The sequence below is a fragment of the Haliotis cracherodii genome, unplaced genomic scaffold, assembly GCF_022045235.1.
Source record: "Haliotis cracherodii isolate W230 unplaced genomic scaffold, xgHalCrac1.p SCAF_19, whole genome shotgun sequence".
NCBI classification, from domain to species: Eukaryota; Metazoa; Mollusca; class Gastropoda; order Lepetellida; family Haliotidae; genus Haliotis; species Haliotis cracherodii.
Window position 1 is genome coordinate 6251347 of NW_027266274.1, and position 24537 is coordinate 6275883.

General features: G+C 41.0%; 1 protein-coding gene across 3 annotated transcripts in view; it reads right to left on the bottom strand.

The window, feature by feature from the left end:
• The window catches only part of LOC139467062 (uncharacterized), a 157855-nt gene that overhangs the window by 77141 nt on the left and 56177 nt on the right, over positions 1-24537 (bottom strand). For 2 of the 3 annotated variants that reach the window (XM_071248778.1, XM_071248777.1), the window contains exon 2: positions 13093-13214. In XM_071248778.1, the coding sequence (XP_071104879.1) occupies positions 13093-13214 (122 nt within the window). Of the gene's footprint in view, positions 1-2630; positions 2778-13092; positions 13215-24537 lie in introns of those variants that run through there. The other variant, XM_071248779.1, reaches the window with a different exon arrangement.

Here is a 24537-nt window from a genome sequence, read left to right on the forward strand (position 1 = left end):
GGCTAATAAATCAATTAGCGAGATTAATACCAAACTACCAGAAGACCAATGCCATCAATAACAACTGTTCCAAGGTCGTTTCATAGTCATATTTGTTTTAACGAAAACCCACCAATGCGACTGGGTTATTCATTGTCGTAAACAATAAACGATAATACAAAAGGAAAAAGGACAAAGATAACGGATCTTATATGAGCACTCATGATCACTGTAAATATTGACACCAGGTGTTCGCGAAACGCTAAGCATGTCTTGCCCTACCTTTAGATTCCGTTACAATATAATTGGCATTTATGGACATGGTACGAAGATCTTCATTGAAAAAGAGGATGGGTATCTTCAGGCGTTTCAACGATACATGAAATGAGATAAGGTATCAGGAAGTGGGTGATTTGGTTTTAACGCCTCTTTGAACAATGTTCATATTCTATCACGGCTTAACGTGGGAGGAAAACTCAAAGTGATGCACGGGTATGGTGCTGACATATCTTGAAACTAGGATTCGAACCCACTATCATAGCCTTTTGGCGTGTCCAAGGGACGCAACCCTGCATAGCGAATTATGGCGCCTTAGACGACTGGGTCACCCGTGCCTCCGTTGGACGTTTCAACGAGACATGACACGAAGGAAGAAGCCAGGGAAATAACACAAGAAGGAGCTCTTGCAAGGTTGGGACAATGTGATCATGTTTGTTTGTTTGTTGATTAAACGGCGCACTTAGCAATATTCCAGCTATACGACCGACAATCCATTGATTACCATCACGACCGTCGATCTACGCACTTGGGATACGATGACATGCATCAAGCAAGTCAGCGAGCCTGACCACCCGATCCCGTTAGTCGCGTTTTACGACAAGCATAGTCGCCTCTTACGGCAAGCATGGGTTGCTGAAGACCTATTTTACCCCAGGTCTCCACGGGTCCAAAGTAATCATATAATAAATTTAGCTCGGACATCTTACGATTATTTCTGAATTTTGGATTTTATATAAGTAAAACATGACTTCAAAGATTGGTGGTTTGCCATTTCAGAGTCACGTGATTGTGATTTGATACCCCTTACTGGCCGATCAGCATCGAGTAGCCGGTAAAGTAACGTTAGGAAGTTCGAGGGATCAAACTGGCGAGCTGGGTTATTATACTTTAAGGTTACTAACGATATTCTAACATTCTGTAATCATAAGACAAATACATGTGACTCTCACATGTACAGCATTATCAGTAGGGAATTGAGGTGAGGTGGGGTGGGGTGAAATAGCGTTAATATCGCGGTCAAAGATTATTGCACTTATATATATAAATATAGGAACGGACATGCACGAGTGTGTATGGCTGCTTTTACTAGTCCGGATTAATGTCAATTTTATGGTGCTAGCCCACTGAGATACCATGCCGCAATTTAACATGAATGCCCCGTTCAGATACAGTATACTGACTCCGAGTCGACCAGTCCTTGTTTTGGCCCCTTGTCCCTAAGTGCAAGGCATGGCAACAAAAAGTACCATCTCTTAACGTTCTTTGGTATGACGAACCCCGGACCTTCCTCTCTCTCTACCTCTAAACCACGGCGGCAGTCTGTGGAGAAATTAATTCTGATGTTCTATCTCATATTGATGTTAGTGGACACAGTTAAATGACGCTTCTTATATCAAACAATTATTAAGGTGACACAATGACATGGGCTACTCTAGAAGTTGAATAAAATCTTCTAATGCGTTGGCTCTATCAGATGTTAGGTAACTCATGAAAGTGCACAGCCACCATAAAAAATGAAAAATATTTTGATGCAATTATTGATATGCATTAGCTGCTTGAGCTGCGACTGACTGCTTTATTGGATTGTGTTGATTTCGCCCACGTTGTGTTTCAGTTTTACATATAACCACGTGACGTCAGTAACCCCAGTGATAATGACTTCATCCATATCAGTTATTATTTTACAGGTTATCGAGTGAGTGAATAAATGAATTAGTTGGGTCCAACGCCGCTTGTAACAGTATTTAGGTTGTATCTCGGCATGGCGGGTTAATGCGAGAGGAAAATTCGAAGAGATGCAGATCTAGAGCTTTCATGAAACCCACGATCTCGGCTACGGCGCTGACAAAACTTGAATCATAACGAGACGCTACTGATTCAGGAAATGGTATTTGAAAACATGCTGTTCACGAACAAAATCAGGCCTCAGCCTCAACCAGTGATGTAAACACTGTTATGTTTTGTCCTAGACAAGAATTGTAACAGTATAAATACCATGATATAAAATTTGTTTCATAGTAAATCATTTCAACTATAAACTTGATGCTGAGCTAGATACGAAAACGACATAACACGAAACTGAAAATGCTTCAGAACACCTACACTACAAAAAGAGTGTCAGTAGAAGACATAACATACACAAGCATGTAAGACAGACATTGTGCACTGACTACAAGAATGGCTGACCTTGGGGATCGTCCCGTTGTGGAACGCAATCCCACGTTAGCCACAGAGGCCAAGCTACCAATATATAACCTCGTTCCACAAAGACCGAAAACTGAGACTCAGCCGGAATGTCTGCACAAAAGACAATTATGAACATGGATAACGATTTTTGAAAAAGTGCATAAAATATCACCAGGTCAACGTACACTTCATCCGATGTTTCAATCTCAACGCTGATCGTGTCCCAGTCCTTCATGCCCGCGGTGTGTGGAGCTTGGTGCCACTCTGGGATGGTTAGATACTCCAGGAATCACAGTGGAATAGTCACCAAGTTACCTACTCCTTTTGATGTGTCTGGAACACCGACTGCCATTAAACTCCCTTTAGGACCGATGATGGTTGGAACCCTCAAGTGCCGAGTACCGACGATCGTCATAGATAGTCTAAAGCCCCAACGAAGATCAATACAACGACTTGAGGAGGCTCCTTACACGGTGTTATAACGTACAGCACCTTTCGACTGGGTCCCATCTACAAGCCGTCATTCAGACTCATGCTTCTTAATGAATAACTCACACTGAGCTAAGAGCTCTCCCGATCCGTTTTTCTGGTCGGGTGACGACGACCGGGTGGTCGGAATATTGATCCTTTGCTTCAGCAAGAAAACGCTGATGAAGTCTCCGACTCCAGAAGTGTGATAAGACGGAGGATGCTTTAATCGTGTAGGTACAATATTCATGAGTTTTGTCAGTGGAAAATCACGAAAGTAACAACTGTCGTAATTTACGATGTATGACCTAAAGCAATTTAGGTTGATTTAAATCAACTGCCTGTTCCAGTTCCATCCGCCGAGGAGTGAGATGGGTGTGTAGGCAACCAGCGCAGAAGTGGCGCTTTTCACACTGCTGCCCGTTCAATACAGAAACAAATCTACGCTTTCATACAAGACCACCGGAAATTAGATTTCGTAACTTAGAAATGGCTGCAAGACTCAAGATTGATTTACCACCAAACATAAACAGCTCATTCGGAAGTAATGGCATTCCTGACGTTCTGTCATGTATTAGTCTGTTCCACCGAGGTACATGTATATATTGGAAGAGCATCAAACTGCCTACATATATTTTCGACTTGTTAAATTATGAATTCAAACCTATTCCAACCAGTCATCAGTTGGCTGTTCCCAGTTGACCATTCGATACATACTGAACGAAAATTTATAACGTAAATTCGCCCGTGAAGATCCGGGGTAGAATAGGTCTTCAGCAACCCATGCTTGCCGTAAAATGTGACTATGCTTGTCGTAAAAGGTGACTGACCGGATCGGGTGGTCAGGCTCGCTGAATTGGTTCATGCATGTCATTGGTTCCAATTGCGTGGATCGATGCGTATGATGTCAATCACTGGATTGTCTGGTCCAGACTCGATTATTTACAGACCGCCGTCATAAAAGAGTGCTGCGTTAAACAACAAACCAACTATATCTTAAATAAAAGTGACAAAACCCGTTCTATATTCATAGTGAGTGAGTTTGTTTTTACGCCGCTTTTAGCAATATTCCAGCAATATCACGGCGGGGGACACCAGAAATGGGCTTCACACATTGTACCCATGTCGGGATTCGAACCCGGGTCTTTAACCACTAGGCTACCCGACCGCCCCTATATTCATAGGAAAGACAGACGCAGTCATATAGCCTCAATATTGCTGAGTGCGGCGTTAAACAACAAACAGACAAACAAACAAATCATAAGAAAGAGTCCAGAGTAGAATTCCGACCATATGAGCTTGTGTTTATGAATCACTCTCAAATAGTGATGATAGCAGGTTTTTGCGAAAAAGTCAGCGTATCCTGCCCCAACGGTTGTACCTGTCACAAACACATGCAAAGGCAAGCCAATTGTTCTCTTGAAAAGAAAACAACAACACGTGAACATGTATATGGCAGGAGTCAAAATGGGTAACTGCAACAGACATTAATTTTGCCACTGATGCGTCGATTTCGGAAATGTCCTCCACATGTCTCCCATAAACCTTTAATGAGCCCTTGAATGGTGTAACCTTGATCAAATAACGTCTGAGCACGTATGACGCTCTTTGAAATCTTGGTAGAAAGAGCATGCTCGATTGTACCTCATAAGTTGTGAAATGTAAACACCAAAGGCGCGAGCTGCTGGAACACTCCTAGACTAAGACCTCCCCTCTTTATTCAAATCCCGGGTAAACTCTCATATAATGGAGAACCCCTAATTTTCCATTTTCAGTTAAATATGACCAAGGTGCTTCGATCTTTCTTCTTATCGCGGATCTATAATTCTTTTTTAAGGTTCACTTTATCGACATGAACGCCACCAAGTCCCGTGGAATACAATCATCCCATATTTCCTTTTGATTCTATCCCACGCCCCCTGGGATGTGTTTTTTTTATTCAATACATTCACAAAGGCTGCAACTGCTTGCAGTTAGACAGTGAACGAGGTCCAGCTAATCCTCAATGGCGGGTCTTGCATCTGATGACAGCCCCATCGGTATAAGAAGGACTTCAACAAAGGAGAAAGACATCTTCTGAACCTTTGCCAAACATGGGGAAATCCTTTGGCAATCTAACGCTGGATCTTCCTATAAACCATAATCGTAACGGCATAGGAACAATCTTAAAAACAGGGCTCTCCAGGGATAAGATATATTTTTTCTCTCATTTTTTTTCAAAGCAGAATCGCTTCTTAAAATGGCGTTTCTATGAAAGGGGAGGATGTGGTATTGTATTGGTTTCGCTGACTGCAAGCTGCCATACCAGCTGTCTATATACGTCTATGGTTGATCGTACAGCATTGCATCTCACGCTCACAGTCTTGTGGGGAAAGGTATTATCTGTGTTAACAAGAAGCAGAGATCAATATCTTGAAAGACTTTGCTTTGTGAAAAAGCACAAATAACTGAATGCGTCATCAGAAATAAAGCTTCAACCAAGACCGCGTATTAGGCATTTAAAGCGCCCCATGACATTCTGTATTGTAATCATATCATAAAGAAAATATAAATTTAAACGCCTTTAACGTGTGTATACAAATGGACTTTGTTCATGCGGGGAAAGCACTGTTCACTATTCACTGATCTTAGTTTAAGACAACAACAGAGTTTAAGGGAGACACAGGCGATGTTTCTAAGAATTGTCGTTTCGGTGTTAATCCACTTCCAGGCCAATTTTCACAAGTTTAATATCGAGGAAAAAGACGCTGTTCATAACTGAAGATGGAAACCATTCACTCTTTCACAACTGGAGATGGACACTGTTAAATGTTCACTGTTTGACACAGTTTGAGATATTCACTTCCAAAATTTGAGATGAACCCTGTTTGAAGATAAACATTGTCCACAGTTTACGATAAACACTTTTTAAACACTGGTACCAGACAAAGATGAACAATGTTTACTGTTTGTGACAACTACTTTTCATAGCCGAAGATAAACATTGTTTACAACTTAAGATGATACAGTGTCACAGTGTCTGATAATGTCCTTTCTTATTTCTGCTTGAACGATATCCACAGCATGACAAAGAAACTGTTCACAGTTCGAGATACACACTGTTCACATTTAGGGTAATTCAGCTTATTACAGAAAAAATCCCGTCGTAGACAAAATGCTGTTCACAGATAATGTTAAGCACTGTTCACATTTAGGGTAATTCAGCTTATTACTGAAAGAAATCACATCGTAGACAAAATGTTGTTAACAGATAATGTTAAGCACTGTTCACATTTAGGGTAATTCAGCTTATTACAGAAAAAAATCACGTCGTAGACAAAATGCTGTTCACAGATAATGTTAAGCACCGTTCACAGATAGAGATAAATATTGTTCACAGATAGAGATGAATATTGTTCACAGATGTAGACAAACATTGTTCACAGTTTGAGATAAACAGTTGATTTTGAAAGAAATCCTAGTCAGAAATTACCACTATTCACGTATGTACTCGTAGGTATGTTCACAGATAGAAATGAGCAATATTCACAGCTGGCAATAAACACTTTTCACAGGTGTGGACAAATTGTGTTCAAGTTAAATTAAAAGTGATAAATAGTGTTCACATATGTAGTCAAATGCTGTACACAGTTGGAAGTAAGCACTGTTCATATGTGGAGACAAATACTGTTCAGGTTTGGTAATAAACACTGTTACACAGATGTAGACAAATACTGTTCACGGTTCACAGATGTAGACAAATACTGTTCACAGATGGAGATCAGCATTGTTCTCAGATGTGCTCAAATGCTCTTTGCAGTTCACAGGTATAGAGAAATGCTGTTCACAATAAACAGATATAGTCAAATTGCTGTTCACAGTTCACTGATGTAGTCAAATGTTCACAGTTCGCAGATGTAGCCAAATGTTGTTCACAATTCACAGATGTAGTCAAATGTTATTTACAATTCACTGACGTAATGAAATGTTCTCAGTTCACAGATGTAGTCAAATGTTTACAATTCACTGACGTAGTGAATGTTCACAGTTCACAGATGTAGTCTAATGCAATTCACAGAGGATGTAGTCACATGCAATTCACAGAAGTAGTCAACATTGTTCACATGGTGTTACGAAGAATATTGACATGTCGCTCGTACCGTCAACATTGAAACACCCCACCATGTGCCTCAACACCCCACCATGTGCAACTATACCACACCATATGCCTCAATACCACACCGTGTGCCTCAACACCCCACCATGTGCCTCAACACCCCACCATGTGCCTCAACACCCCACCATGTGCAACTATACCCCACCATGTGCCTCAACACCCCACCATGTGCAACTATACCCCACCATGTGCCTCAACACCCCACCATGTGCAACTATACCACACCATGTGCCTCAACACCCCACCATGTGCAACTATACCACACCATGTGCCTCAACACCCCACCATGTGCCGCCTCAATAAAACACAAAGTACCACAATACCACACCATGTGCCTCAATACCACACCATGTGCCTCAACATCCCACCATGTGCCTCAATAAAACACAAAGTATCCCAATACCACACCATGAGCCTCAATGCCACACCATGTGTCTCAATACCACACCATGTGCCTCAATACCACACCAAGTGCCTCAATGCCATATGCCTCAATACCACACCAAGTCCCTCAATACAACATCATATGCCTCAACACCCCGACAACTGCCTCAATACCGCACTACATGCCTCAATACCACACCATGTGCCTCAATACCACACCATATGTCTTAATACCACACCATGTGCCTCAATACCACACCATATGTCTTAAAACCACACCATGTGCCCCAATACCACACCATATGTCTAAATACCACACCATGTGCCTCAATACCACACCATATGTCTTAATACCACACCATGTGCCTCAATTCCACATCATGATCATATGTCTTAATACCACACCATGTGTCTCAATACATTAAGTGCCTCAACACCCCACCACACGCCTCAAGATCCGGGGTAGAATAGGTCTTCAGCAATCCATGCTTGTCGTAAAGGGCGACTATCGGAACGAGATCCGGTGGTCAGGCTCGCTGACTTGGTTGATGCATGTCATCGTATCCTAATTGCCTGGACTGACGTTCATGACATCAATCACTGGATTGTCTGGTCTAGACTCGATTATTTACAGACCGCCGTCATATGGCTGAATTATTGTTGAGTGCAGCGTCAGACAAACAAACAAACAACATGCGCCTCAACACCCCACAATGTGCCGCAATACCACGCCATGTGCCTCAATACCCCATGTCTGTCGTAGGATCCGAATAAAGCCGGTAATCCTATGTTTCCAATGACATCATTCTCAACCGTTGCTCATACTGTTAACCACAAGTTTGTCTGACAGCAGTTCGAGTATTTATAGACCCAGGCTATACGGCAGCAGATATATACATGTAGCTTCGTTTATTGAATACATCTTTATGTTTAAGAAATCCGTTATATGATATTCCTGATTGATGAAGTTTTAACATTTACTAATGGTTTACCGTATGCGTATTTATGAACTAAACATCATACAAATCTAAATCAACTTTTTAAACGTTCCAATATTTTGGATAATATATTCAGAAACATGTAACTTGTTCACCTCCAACAGATGACCTGTTGTCGTTAAACCATTGACACAAATGGAGAGGGCTATGTCCAAGACCTCCCATCAGAAGACAAAAATATATCTTCATGTAGTTATAAACGTGTTGGCGTTGAACCTATAATTGGATAATATGATATGAATCTATTGTTTTGAACGGGTTTTCTTTCGGTATTCATCATGATCAAGTCTGGTAATCTCGTGGCCAGGGGTAAGCTTACCCACCAGTATTGATTACGACTGACCCTCGTGTCAGCCACGCCGCAATTCATCACTTTCATTCGCCAAGACAAACAGTGTACCAGTTACTGAGGACGTTAGCGGATAGCTCCAATTAGAGTTAGACTGATATATTGTGAGTATATATATATACAGAGAGAGAGAGAAAGAGAGAGAATGAGTAAGTGAGAATGAGAGAGTACAATGAGTGAGAAAGAAAATGAGAGAATACGCTAGTAATTGAATCTTATTATGGATAGAATGAAAGAGAGTGAATGAGTGAGTGAGAATGAGTGAATGAGAGACAATGAGTGAGTGAGTGCGAGAGAATGAGTGATTGAGAATAATTGAGAGAGAATGAGTTAGTGAGAATGACGAGAGAGAGAGAATGAGTGAGTTAGAATGAGTGAATGAGAGACAATGAGTGAGTGAGAATGAGTTCGTGAGAGAGAATGAGAGAGAGAGAGAGAGAGAGAGAGAGAGAGAGAGAGAGAGACCTACCTTAATTGTCTACCTACCTTAATATTTATACAGTCTTATCATTACACGTCGATAAATAAGAAGAATGCAATCTTTACCGATTTTGGAACTGAAGCCATTCTTTAAGGATGAGGATGTAAAATTTACTGTAATCTTACCATTTCCACACACATATACCATTTACCTGTATCAAACAATATCACACATAAATAGCAGCAATAACGGATGCGCTAAGCAAAAGTATTGATTTTGCCCCCACATGTGTACAACACCTCTTCACCATCTTTTATCGAACATTGTGTTTACGTCTACCCTAAGTAAACCAGGATATTTCCTAAACCGTGCAGATAATGGATGTTTCTTATATTAAGCACACTTCATGGTATTATAAATACAATGTACATATTGATTAAATGAATCAAGTGCCTACTATGGAACGTATCTACGCTAGTTGTATATAAAAACAAACAGTAGACCGATTTTCAAATGACATTAACATGCGTCCGTTGAGCAAAATGAATTAAATACGTATAGGGTTTTTTGGTTGTTTGTTGTTTAACCCGGCACTGAACAATATTCCAGCTTTATGACTGAATTATGTTCGTAATCTGGACCAGACGATCCAGTGATTGACATCATGAAATTGGAATACGATGACATACATCAACCAAGTCAACTAGTCTTACTATCCTGTCCCGTTAGTCGCCTCTTACGACAAGCATGGGTTGCTGAAGATCTGCTCTCACCCGGATCTTCATGGGTTACGAGAACAGACCATGCAATATTTCATATTTAGTTTTGAAAGCCACAAATTCTTCGAAGCAGAAAGAGTCAAGAATAACTATAAGAACAAAATGAATACAGGCTGTTAATGTCTAATCGTTCCAGAAGTTTTTCAGCCTCCTTTCACAAATGTATCTCACCCATATTGTATTTTACTAAAAACATCTGATGACACGTGAATAGTTCTTCCGCAACCCATGCTTGCTGTAAAAGACGACTGTGCTTGTAAGTGGCGACTAACGGGATCGGGTGGTCAGGCTCGCTAGCTTGGTTGAAGAATGTCATCGATCCCAATTGCGTGGATCGATGCTCATGTTATCAATCACTGGATTATCTGGTCCAGACTCGATTATTTACAGACCGGCGTCATATAGCTGGAATATTGTTGACAAACCAACCAACCAACCAACCAACCACCTCCTAACAATTCTTTTTAATGTGTTTGTGTTTACTTTTGCCTGTTGACAATCCATTTTTCGTTTTTGAAAATAAATATCAAAACCACAACCTTTTCGAGTGAGTGAGTGAAAACTGACACAGTTTGACGAAACCAAGAAGCATGGCGGGAACTGTGCTTGACCCAGGATCATAATCGGAAAGACTGCCATATTTCGAACCAGTAAACAGTGGTTCCCTGCACAGGCAAGGGACACAACTCTGCCTAACAAGTTCCAGCGTCTTAGGCCACTTGGCTACGCGTGGGTACATATTTTGCGCCTACATAATGAAGACATAATGAATAGCAATTCGGATGCATGGCATCTACAAATGAAGGTGATTCCAGCTTCCTTTGTAAACAACTCGTCTCTTTATCTGTTAAACTTTGCCACTTTAAAATGCATTTGTCAACACTGAACATGTTGAAGTCAGTATAACACCAATCGTCAACATTCAACCCAAATTACAAATAATCACCTTGACGCAACGAAATGCTTAACTTCACTGAACAAACAATCAGAACTCCAAGCCTAATCCCTTAAATACACGCACCCAGGTTCCACGCCAAAACATGGCGCAAAAACGCCACCTTGTCTTGGAGTAGAGATATATCAACATGGCGGCGTGAGAGCAAGTGGAACCCTATTTTAATATTCATACAAAAATATGGACGATATTGATGCATCTAAATAAAGTTGGACAAGGAATTGGGATTTCTTTTTGATTTAAATCCTGTCGTTATTTCACCGAGGTTAGAAATGACGTAATGCGACTACGAGATGAAAAGACTTTGGGGGGAAAAAATTAGTTGTCGCGGGATGACGAAAAAGCATTAGCAGTCTGATCAATATTAACTGCTACTGCGGTTCCATAGGGCAACACGTTCGATGAAAGACCCGAGGAGGTTACTTTCTCGACGCATGCCATGTATCGCTATAATACCTTTTCATTCTCAACGTGTAAATAGAACAGCCAGACCAACATAGGTGAAGGCGATGGACTCTTTTAACAGCCTGCATATCATGCTAAGTAAGGATTCATTGATTTGTATCGTACATACGTTAACATCTCCACCGCAACGAGGTCACCGAGTCCTGTTCTGTTATGGGGTGTGAGCGGCAAGGATTAAGCTTCAGCATCCGTCATTTTCAGTCGCACTCAATTAATCAGCTTGTTGTGTGGTGCACTCCATTAATGAAGTTTTGAGTTTTCAGAATGCCAGGCAGCTGTTGATGTACATTATTCTTTGACATTCCAAACTTGACGCATCAGTGACCAAATCATGTCCGATGCATATCCCTTTTTAACCCTGTATCGTAATATGTTCCCATTTTTGTTCACTTGACTTGCCTGCGCATGTGTTTGTGACGGGATAGTCAGGTATAATCAAACATTGATAAAAGGTGAGGCTCATGATAAATAGCCGGACTCGTACAATGGACGAGAGGCTTATGAATATGGAAACCGTTTTGTCGCCTTTTTTTATTTGTAAATTGTCTATGATTTTCTTTGTTTGTTTGTTGTTAAACGCCACGCCCAGCAATGTGTCAGATATCTGCCGGCGGTCTGTAAATACTCGAGCGACGGTTGGTCGCTTGTTTAGGTATGGTTAATGCAGATGGTCGTTTGTTTAGGTATGTTCAATGCAGATGGTCGTTTGTTTAGGTATGTTCAATGTGGATGTCACTTGTTTAGGTATGTTCAATGTGGATGGTCGCTTGTTTAGGAATGTTTATTTAACGAGGATGGTCGCTTGTTTAGGCATGGTTAATGCAGATGGTCGTTTGTTTAGGTATGTTCAATGTGGATGGTCGCTTGTTTAGGAATGTTCAATGTAGATGGTCGTTTGTTTAGGAATGTTCAATGTGGATGGTCGCTTGTTTAGGTATGTTCAATGTGGATGGTCGATTGTTTAGGTATGTTCAATGTGGATGGTCGCTTGTTTAGGAATGTTCAATGTGGATGGTCGCTTGACTAGATATGTTCAATGTGGATGGTCGCTTGTTTAGTTATGTTCAATATGGATGGACGCTTGTTTAGCTATATTCAATATGGAAAGTCTCTTGTTTAGTTATGTTCAATATGGATGGTCGCTTGTTTAGGAATGTTCAATGTGGATGGTCGCTTGTTTAGGTATGTTCAATATGGATGGTCGCTTGTTTAGCTATGTTCAATATGGATGGCCGCTTGACTATATATGTTCAATGTGGATGGCCGCTTGTTTAGGTATGTTCAATATGGATGGTCGCTTGTTTAGGTATGTTCAATATGGATGGCCGCTTGTTTAGTTATGTTCAATATGGATGGTCGCTTGTTTAGGAATGTCCAATGTAGATGGTCGCTTGTTTCGGAATGTTCAATGTGGATGGTCGCTTGTTTAGGAATGTTCAATGTGGATGGTCGCTTGTTTAGGAATGTTCAATGTGGATGGACGCTTGTTTAGGAATGTTCAATGTGGATGGTCGCTTGTTTAGGTATGTTCAATATGGATGGTCGCTTGTTTAGTTATGTTCAATAAGGATGGTCGCATGCTAGCGATCAATGTGAATCATTTGTTGTATTATTCAGAAATACAGGTTAATACCACTTTTACCGACTAACTGAATATAATGAAATATCTCACCTGGCTACTATTTGCTTCGGCGGCTCCTTTTGATCTCTTCTGAGCTCTTCCTCCAGCTCGTTCTCGATCTTCTCCACATAGCCGTGAGTCTTGGCCAGAACCAGCGTCTCTGCTACGAGGGTCTGCAACAATTAACACACGTTATAATGATGATGAAAGAGATCAAATATAACGTCTCCTCGAATTAATATGACGCGGTTGGCTATTTTACAACACAAAATAATATGATGCCCTTTGTTACCGAACAACTTTGCTGTTAGATGTACTTGGACCAGATATGCCTATCGGAAAATGTCGGTAAAGCAGGAAGAGTGGTGAATGAGTGAATATGGTTTTACTCCGCTTTTACCAATATTCAAGCAATTCCACGACGGGGGACACCAGAAATAGGCTTCACCAAGCAGGAAGAACGGCCATTTGCGTTAACATCACACGATAGTATTTGAGGCAGTAAAGAACGGCCATTGCAATCTGATAATGATGGTGACTGATGCAGTAACGACCGGTCATCTGCACTAGCATCACATCTGATGATGATGGTGACTGATGCATTGACGAACGGTCATCTGCACTGGCATCACTTCTGATGATGATGGTGACTGATGCAATGAAGAATTGTCATCTGCACTAGCATCCCATTTGATGATGATGAATACTGATGCCGTAACGAACAGCCATCCGCGCTAGCATCACATCTGATGATGATGGTGACTGATGCAGTAACGAATTGTCATCTGCACTAGCATCACATCTGATGATGATGGTGACTGATGCAGTAACGAATTGTCATCTGCACTAGCATCACATCTGATGATGATGGTGACTGATAAGTAACGAATTGTCATCTGCACAAGCATCACATCTGATGATGATGGTGACTGATGCAGTAACGAATTGTCATCTGCACTAGCATCACATCTGATGATGATTGTGACTGATGCAGTGACGAATTGTCATCTGCACTAGCATCACATCATCTGATGATGGTGACTGATGCAGTGACGAATTGTCATCTGTACTAGCATCCAATCTGATGATGATGGTTACTGATGCATTGACGAACGGTCATCTGCACTAGCATCTCATCTGATGATGATGGTGACTGATGCAGTGAAGACCGGCCATCTGTACTAGCATCACATCTAATAGCGGTTAACGAACGGCTAGTCTACGGTAGGATCAGTCCCGGTGGTTGTGTGTGCTAGCTTCATTCTGAATTGACAAGACAAAAAACATTTTATTTTTTCGGAAAAAAGACATATGTGTGATAACTTTAACAGCGATATTAAAGTAAATAATGGTTAAAAATGCAGAGAACGTTAATGCAGTTCCGGTTGAATCTAGACTTGACTGTGAATGATTATCCAGATCGAGGCCTGTATGAGCAGCATCTGCCACAACGGGAGGTGGAAAGACCGTGTGATAAAATCCTAAATGACAGGCTAAGTGCAGCTACTCTCTCCAAAGGCTAGATGGAGACATTTTAACGGTCAGTGGTCTATCTCTTGTCGACAGGTTGGCAAAGAAGTTCTCTACGAACACTGATTAAGCACAAAGGTTTTTCAACGTGATTACTTATTCCATTTCCATTTTTAAACCACTGTCCTTTGTCATAAGGGACTAAATACGTCTAGGTGTGCATGTTGTTTAACACCACACTCAGCAATATTCCAGCTGTTGTTGGTTGTTTTCTGATGTTGTTGACCGCCGTACTCAGCAACATTCCAGCTGTTGTTGGTTGTTGTCTGATGTTGTTAAACGCCGTACTCAGCAATATTCCAGCTGTTGTTGGTTGTTTTCTGATTTTGTTGACCACCGTATTCAGCAATATTCCAGCTGTTGTTGGTTGATGTCTGATGTTGTTAAACGCCGTACTCAGCAATATTCCAGCTGTTGTTGGTTGTTGTCTGATGTTGTTAAACGCCGTACTCAGCAATATTCCAGCTGTTGTTGGTTGATGTCTGATGTTGTTAAACGCCGTACTCAGCAATATTCCAGCTGTTGTTGGTTGTTGTCTAATGTTGTTGACCGCCGTACTCCATATTCAAGCAACATGTCGGCGGCCTGTAAATAATTGAGTCTGGACCAGACAATCCAATGGTTGATATCATGAGCAACAGTCCACGCCGTCGGGGTACATTGACACGTCATCATTCATGTCACCGAGACTAACCAACCGAGCCATTTAGTAGCCCCCTACGACCGGCATAGGACTTAAGAGATGCCTAGGAATTTGGATTACAATATGATAAATACGAATCTGGGTAATTGGGTGTCAGGTGTACAACGTTATCACTTGTAAACGTCATTTTGCCATGCAGCTGCACGACTTGTTTTTTTTTTCGGGATTAAAAGACACATGTAATGAATTTTAAGAAGTACTTATCAGCCCCGTTAACTGTTTAAAAAGATCGTGTGACGATGGAAATTGAAGCTAAAGCAACATTGATTCACCGCCTAGTTACCAGTGACTTTACGCATCAAGGTGATGTTTGCAGAACAGAACCGAGTTCACCATTGAACTGGGTTCTTGAAGACAAATTTCAGTGTCTCCGGCGCAAAGTTACCAAGGCAAATGGAGTGTGTTTTTCTTTAATTACAGACCGAACTTGAAGCATGCTCGTTCCTCGCAGAATCTGGTCACACTGGTGTCAAACATAAATCGATAGTGAATTTAAAAAATATATATATGATCCCACGCTGTATTAAAGGTCACGAGTTTTCTTTACGATATCTTCGGTGAGTTCATGGAAACAACTCCAGATTTAGATGTGAAATTAAACACGGACACATTTCAACCAATCAGTCAAGGATTGAAACTATTCGATTCTACCCAGGTCTAGAGTTGGCAGACAAGGAGGCGGGTTCCGTGTATTAGCTTTAGCCTCTGAATAATGAGGCCATGTGGAGGTGTAATAATATTTCTTACGCAAGACGTCTTCGTAGATACATCTCTATGTCAGTCAAGATGGTTATTTTTAAATATCCACAGCTGCTTGTATTTAAAAACACTGCCACGAGTGTCGATAACGCTGAATCCCGTGGGGCACGTACAAAAGTAGCCGGTTCGTCGGTGGTAACAACCACACACTGTTTGTTCAACAGGTGGAAGATTTAGATCAGATTCTTTGATTTTCGTGCGATGTTTATAGAAAACAATGGTTGCAACGTGCACAGATGTACCTAAAACACATGCAGGTATGCACAAACATGCACGTGCGTGTACACCTTGACGCGATACCAAGGGCTCCCAAACATATGTTCCAGTACAACATTTATATTCTGAAGATAAAAAATTGTTTTTGTGTTTTGCACAAACTTAGAATATGAGAACCTTATATTGATATTTCAAACATACCTTTCTTACACTTTCTAGCTTGTTCAATAATGTTTGTTTTTAGCATTTTGAACTTACTGGATTTGTTTTTATCAATAAATTGAACTGATCTGTTTCAGTGAGTGAGTGAGTGAGTGAGTGAGTGAGTGAGTTAATGCTTTACGTCACATCGGCAATATTTCAGCCATAACGTGACGAGTGATCTGTTTCAAGTTGGAACCGATGCCAATGCAAGTGGGGTAACTCTATCCATTAAACCACACCTGTGCAAATAAGGTTTTTGAGAGAATAACATCTTCCATCTAATGTGTGTTATCAGCTCTGAAATAACATCAACGGGATTTTTTAATTTCGCAGTGCAATTCCATCTACATGTTCACCGTAACTGTTTCCTTGTTCTAGAAGCCTGCAATTAAGAACTTATTGGTCTCGCGGGAGTTGAACCCGTGCGACACTTTGATTCAATCGACGTCCATTCACGTGAACACTTTGCTGTTAGAGGGGCACGGGTGGCCCAGTCGTCTAAGGCGCCGCAATTCGCTGTGCAGAGTAACGTCCCTTGGGCACGCCAGAAACCTATGATTGTGGGTTCGCATCCCGGTTCACCCAAATTATGTTTCTAGGTTTGTCAGCACCATACCCGTGCTCGTGGGTTTCACCGAAGTGGTAAACGTCTGAGACCTGCATCACTTCGGGCTTTCCTACCACATTAAGCTGACACGCCGTGATATAACTGGACTATTGCTAAAAAGCGGCGTTAAATCATCTCACTCACCAGGAAATAAACACTTGAAGAAGGACAAACAAGATTTCATTTTGATAGCAATTACTTCCGTCAACATTCAGATAAGGGAACATGGAAAGGGTGAAACCAAATCGTCATTCATTTATTTTTATACATGTAGAAATATTATATCGAGCTTACTTATCAATGCTTGTTACATACTGGATCGGGGCGGTCGGGTAGCCTAGTGGTTAAAGCGTTCGCTCGTCACGCCGAAGACCCGGGTTCGATTCCCGACATGGGTACAATGTGTGAAGCCCATTTCTGGTGTACCCCGCCGTGATATTGCTGGAATATTGCTAAAAGCGGCGTAAAACCATACTCACTCACTCACTCACTTACATACTGGATCTGTGTTCTTCCAGGTCTCCTTACTTTATATCAGTGAGTGAGTGAGTTGGGTTTAACGCCGCCTTTATCATTATTCCAGTTATATCACGGCGTGTCAGCTTAATGTGGGAGGAAAGTCCGAAGTGATGCAGGTCTCGGACGTTTACCACTTCGGTGAAACCCACGAGCACGGGTATGGTGCTAACAAACCTAGAAACATAATCGGGACGAAGCGGGATTCGAACCCACCATCGTAGGTTTCTGGCATGCCCAAGGGACGCAACTCTGCACAGCGAATCGAGGCGCCTCAGACGACTGGGCCACAAGGAAACCAGGTTTTTGTATGTGTGTTGTTTAACGCCGAATACAGCAATGCCCAGCTATATGACGGCGGTCTGTAAATAAATCCCATCTTGACCAGACAGTCCTGTGATTGACATCATGAGCATCGATCTACGCGATTGGGATACGATGACATGCATCAACCAAGTCAGCGAGCCTCACCACCCGATCCCGTTAGTCGCCTCTTTTACTACAAGATTGGATCTATTCTAACCCTGATCTTCACGGGTTCCTCGTTAAGTGTTTGGGATCCTAATACTATATCGATTTATCCAGAGGTCAAGACAAGCGGGTTGTGATAATTGATATGAAATATGAATAAATAAATGAATCAAGAACATTTTAATTAATTTACATAGTATTAGTAAAAAACGAATTTGATATGTCGGTCGATCTATGCGATGCTCATAAAATTAATAATATGTAAAAAAGTAGAATTCTGGTTAGAGGTATATGGTGTTTCAAGACCGGTTCAAGAGTTCGATAAAAGAGTATTCACTATCGTGCGGCATATGAATATCTTCTTTTCGGGTTTTATTGCCATATATGCGCGATGTCCTGAAGAATATTCCTCGTAAATTTACCGAATCAATTTCAACAACATTCAAATGTATTTTGTATAAGAAGGCCATAGGCCCAAATACATGAACTGCATACAATACAGTACATGATCATGTCACGGATAGATTCGTATGTTTCATTTCAGTATATTTGTCGTCTTGAAGGCATATTTGAAATTTAACACAACAGATTTTAATTAAGGATTGACTGTGTGTCTTTCTCGGCTCACTGAGGTATGAATCGAAAAATCGATGTGAAAACTGTATGAATCCGCGACAACGAAAACATGTTTTATCTACAATAGTTTAACCAAAAACAGTTGTATATATGAAAGCAGACAAAAATGACGAGATTGATAAACATTCCAGGTGTAGGAATACATACTGTGTCGTGTCAGTAATTAGGTGATCGTTTAATTTATGCACATAACTTGACACGCCTACAAAGTTAGTATCCAATCAACGGAGAATAAGATCATAACAATGTTCATTGAACCTGTCAATAGAGGGAAAAGGCGAGAAGAACTGCAACATTTAGACTGTAACGAACCGGAACAAATGTGTACGGGAAATGGCGGCTGTTTCAAATGACATGGTCAGTTACCGCAAGATTAAAAAAATAGTTCTTTGAGAATGGGAAGACTCAGTTGGAAGAATGCTAGTTAGAAATGAAATCCGAAGACATGAAAGTTGTGGAACCGAGGCGAGCGGGAAAATAACAGGCGAGCGAGCCTGCACGTTTGCTGTTTCATTCCTTCTCGGGGTTCGGTCTCAAAGGGTAGTTTGGACACTGAATATGCTTTAGTTTCGCTACATGTCCTGTGCATGACGATACACGTGAGCAGAAAGGGAATTCCCTCGACTGTAAATATTGGGATTCCCCGACATTCCGGTAGTTATAAAACAAGTGCGCCTCGGTAGGCGTGGCTCAATTTTTCACATTCATTGGGAAATGAAAGCAATAATGCCACACTCCGGCGCAGTGGGGACTCAGCATAACACCACTGCCACAGGCTAATTTGCATATCACGTGACCGGACCTTTCTCTTCTTTGTAAACAAACGTGCTTTTCAGAAATTAGCATAGAACGGACTAATGCAAGTATTTGGGGGCGCTTTACATATTGTTTTGCATAATTATATAGATATGCTACTACAACTGCGACAGTTAGTTGCATGACAATATATATTTATACATCAAAGTGACCGTATCGCTAGCTCTCCGTTGGGCTTCGATGGTAGCACGTGGAGCCGTACAACCAATGTAAACAAAGGATAACTGCGCAAAAACAAGTAGATTTTCACGTTTTAGGATACTTTCCTTATGAACCGTAACCATTCTTTGACATTTGTTTATGAAATGTGTAGACTTGTCAAACATGAAACGGATGAAAAGCATACGCAATATCTTGAATGGACTGTGAAGGATGTGACGAATCGTGGCAGAGGTACCATGCTGGCTGCCGACCGCGAGGAACTCTTGTAGGAGAGTGCAAAAGTACTAGACCAATTCAGCTGATCAGAATGCAGGAATTTAATGAACACAACGAAAATTCATTTTTAATTTGATAATTTGAGGTTGCCCTAAGGCGAAAAAAATGTTGGACGGACGGTCGAATTACTTATTTAGTATGTATTGCTTTCGAATATATTTTAAGGATGAGCAGATACAAGAGAAGTGATAGAAATCTTCGATATTGTTTATATTGCAATTTGTACATTATGGTTTTGGAATTTGTGGTGTCTTCCGGTTTCAATATTATGCCTTGTACATCCAACTCGAACACGAGAAAAGTCGGTAGCAAATATACTCATATCAAAGTCGAATCTACTTAATATTTCTCTTATCCTAAAAGTTGGCATCATATTCGTATCTAGTACAAGATGATAACCGCCGCCAAAGGGATGCTACCAAAGGGTGCTACCAAATTTTAAAGGATGCTACTAAAGGATGCTACCAAAGGATACTGCCAAAGGATGCTGCCAAGGGGTGCTACCAAATGATGCTACCAAAGGATGCTGCCAAAGGATGCTACCAAAGGGAGGCTATGAAAGGATGCTGCCATACGATGCTACCAAAGGATGCTACCAAGGGGTGCTACCAAATGATGCTACCAAAGGGAGGCTACCAAAGGATGCTACCAAAGGATGCTACTAAAGGGAGGCTACCAAAGGGTGCTATGAAAGAATGCTACCAAAGGATGCTACCAAAGGGTGCTACCAAAGGATGCTACCAAAGGATGGTACCAAAGGATTCTACCAAAGGATGCTACCAAAGGGAGGCTACCAAAGGGTGCTATCAAAGGGTGCTACCGAATGATGCTACCAAAGGATACTACCAAAGGGAGGCTACCAAAGGGTGCTATCAAAGGATGCTACCAAAGAATGCTACCAAAGGGAGGTTACTAAAGGATGCTGAGAAAGAGGAATGCAACCTAAACAACGCCCATCTTACTAGAGGGTCAAATCCGTCATAATCGAACTGCCTGCCGGAATAGGCTTTGAGGGAAGATCGACTCCACATGAAACTCCTGTCAACACCTCATTATCCTGCCTTAACCACAAAGACCGGCTCGAGAATGCGGAAACCGTCGACTCTGGAAGTTGCCACAGCTCTTTATTCAGTGGTTCCTCCACCACAGGCTCAACGAGTTTACACCGCCCGACCCCCACACAAGGAGAACTCACTAGAAGTCAGTTCCAATGAATCTACTTGGAGAATGTTGAGCAGGTATGTAAGTGCCTTATATCTAAAAAACAGCATTTAGTGCACTTCGGATGCAAATGATGATGCATCATCAAGGGGACTTAGGCTGAGAATGGTAATTAAGATGAATTTTTACATAGACTTGGCGGAGCGTTATATCATGCAGCATTGTACTCGTTCAAAGATGGTTTGAAATTAAGTGAAGAGGCTTTTACAGCGTCTTTTGAAATTCTCAGTCTGTGAACTATTTTTTTATATTGCCTTGTGATATGAAATAAATCAGCTTAAAGTCGTATTGCACATATCACAGTTGTGGCCCGACTTTCAGGGGTTTTGTGTGCCAGTAATGACTTTACAGCAGCTATGGCTTTTACCTTCCTTCCAATGGTATATGCATTTTTAAATGACTTGTACGCCCGGAAAAGTGTTATGTAAGGCTCTTACGTTAATGCTAATCTGAAGACTCTTTCACATAAAGTAGAGCTACTTGAACATGTCGGTAATACCTTGAATGAGTGGGTATGGTGTAATGCGTGTAGTATCTGTGAGAGAGAGAGAGAGAGAGAGAGAGAGAGAGAGAGGGACAGACAGAGAGAGAGAGAGAGAGAGAGAGGGGGGGGGGGGCGGACGGAGAGAGAGAGATACCTACTTTAATATTAATACAGTCTTATCATTTCACGGCGATAAAGAAGATGCATGCACTCTTTAAATAATATTTCTTTACCGATTTTGGAACTAAAGCCATCCAAAAGCACACGTATGTATATCAATATTGTATTTGAGATATCATATTTGCATTTTCCACATGCGAAGCACGTAAGTCACGTGAGGTGATGTTTTTGTAATGTAAACAAGAAATCGTGGAATTTCGTTCTCATAACGGAGTGATTTATTTCAGCACGCACCGTTCTCGTGAGTTGAATAAAGTCTTGAAACTGTCATTTCATTAATACCCAGGGATCTTGTGAAGTAAACACTTGTGTAGACCTCTAGGGAGTTCAGACAGGAGCCCTCTCATCCTCTCCCTAGCACACACCCCCCCCCCCCCCATCCCCCCTCGCCTTCCCCACCATACACACACTCTCCTACCCCTCCTTTCCATGTGGACTTAGCATTATCAATGATTATGTATGTTTGCGAACCTGACTTCCAAGTGTATTCAACTAATCCGATCCGTGGTCAAGGAGCGCGATAGATATTCACTCAATAACGAATGCGCTAGGCCATTGATGATGCTTGTTCCTTTCCTAAAGCAAATACCATCCGTCTTCTTTAGAGTATTTTTCTCAATCGTTGAGAAACAAACCTAACATAGGTTGATGAACGCCACATACGGTTTATGGACAATCTGTTAATTATGTACTTTCACCACACTTTATATCTAAGGTAATCAATGTGCGACTGTGTAGTGTTAATACAAATATTTACATATTAATACAAATATTTACATTCCCTGTATTCTCTGTTTATCTTAAAGAGTATCTGGGTGGAGATAATGGCCGATTCCATAAAGGTCTCAGATGAAACTTAATTTCATTCGGTGGAACACGGAATTAGAATGAAATTGATTTCTCTTGAAGGTAAAGCCAGATAAAAAGGGATACGATGACATGTATCAACCAAGTCAGCGAACCTGACCAACTGATCCCGGTTGTCGACTTTTATGGCAAGCATGGGTTGCTGAAGACCTATTTTGACCCGGATATTCATTGGTGGACTTCCGTTAGACTGTCTCACAGTCTCTGAACCATGATATTTTCTCTTCCGCCCACCCCTGTAATGCCATAGTTCTAAATAAAGCAAGTCTAATTTATCCTCATTTAACCGGGACTCCTTTTCAATATTAATGTGATTCTATCCAAATTATATATTTTCATTTTTTATTATTATTTTTATTTTGAAAGGGCAGTTACTCTAGCGGACAGACCGATGGATTGCCACGAAAGGCAATAATTGTTGTTTTGCGTATATGTTGCTTCGCCACCGAATAAGAAACAGATTTCAGTTGGAACTATATTGGCTACCGTCACTATCCGACTGACACATCACTTACACTGTGACGTAATAAATATTAATGCGCGAATTCAAGGAAAGGCTCTCTAAATACAATGTTTATTCCTAATGCAGGATATTTACCATCCCCAAACACACTCGATACAACTCGGATACAAATGTGGCGCGCCAAGATATGAATTATCACTGCAAAAGACCCACCCATCAATTACTCACTAGAAAACCCACATCAATTATGTCGTCCCAAAACCTCACATCAACTAGTCCCTTTCAAACTGTTGAAATAAATCAACTCACTCACTCACCCATTATCACTCTTTGAATTATTGACGAGGAGATGAAGCCACGTTACAAAATACAATGGTAACAATATGACTGGCATACCTCCCATGTATTAACATACGCTCACGATAATCATTTTTAGAACGAGACCCAGGTGTTGGTAGTTGGTTCTGCCAATCAATAGTGCCATATTTAATCGAGAGAGGTGAATTATCTACCAGGTGGTAAACACAACATATAATTAACATAGTAATGATATAAGGTGTAGGCAGGCAGTTTGGTCATATCCTGCCCAACTGGCGGTCTCAAGAAAGGAATGGGTTTTTTAGCACAGCTTCAATTACGTTCATTTCCTGAAACTTTGTAAGGAAACTGGCATCGATTACGAGGAGTATATTTTATGTACATTTGGGTAGTCTCACAGTCATAAAACAACGATACAGTAATTTCACTGATCAGTATCCCGGCCGTTTTCCTTCCCACACAATCAAAACCCTCATATCCCAGGCAGTGAACTTAATGAAGATGCCAGTTCAATACTAGTCAGCTGATGGAGGTTGTAGATTCCCCATGTTGATATATAGGTCAGTGTGCGAGCATGACCACTTTGTAATTTAACGAGTCTTACCTCAGGCATACTATGCAACGCTACATAAAAATCCATATCGTATTTCAGTCTAGTGTTTAAGTAGGCTGTTATTATATCAAATATAATTCATTAATATTTTATCATATCATAAAGTCTCGTCTAATCTCGCGAGCTCCGTGATCTGGCGTCAATACAATACGCCATACAGGTTGCCTTGGTGATCCAGAAACGTGGAAATGGAAGAAAAGTGATGTATGTTCTTTATCTTTTTCGTTATTTCAAACAACAAAATTAATTAAAAAAACATAACTATGTGTAAATTTAATAATTAAGAACAGGAAGCTGTGGGAATTATTCCAGCTGCTTTTGTAAGATTTTAACTGCTTTGATTGCCGTGATCACCTGCCACTGGCACACCAAACTTAAAATTCTTTCTTTCCCGTTAACATTGAGCAGATTAATACTTCACTTTACCATAGATAATGCCATACACCAAACCTGG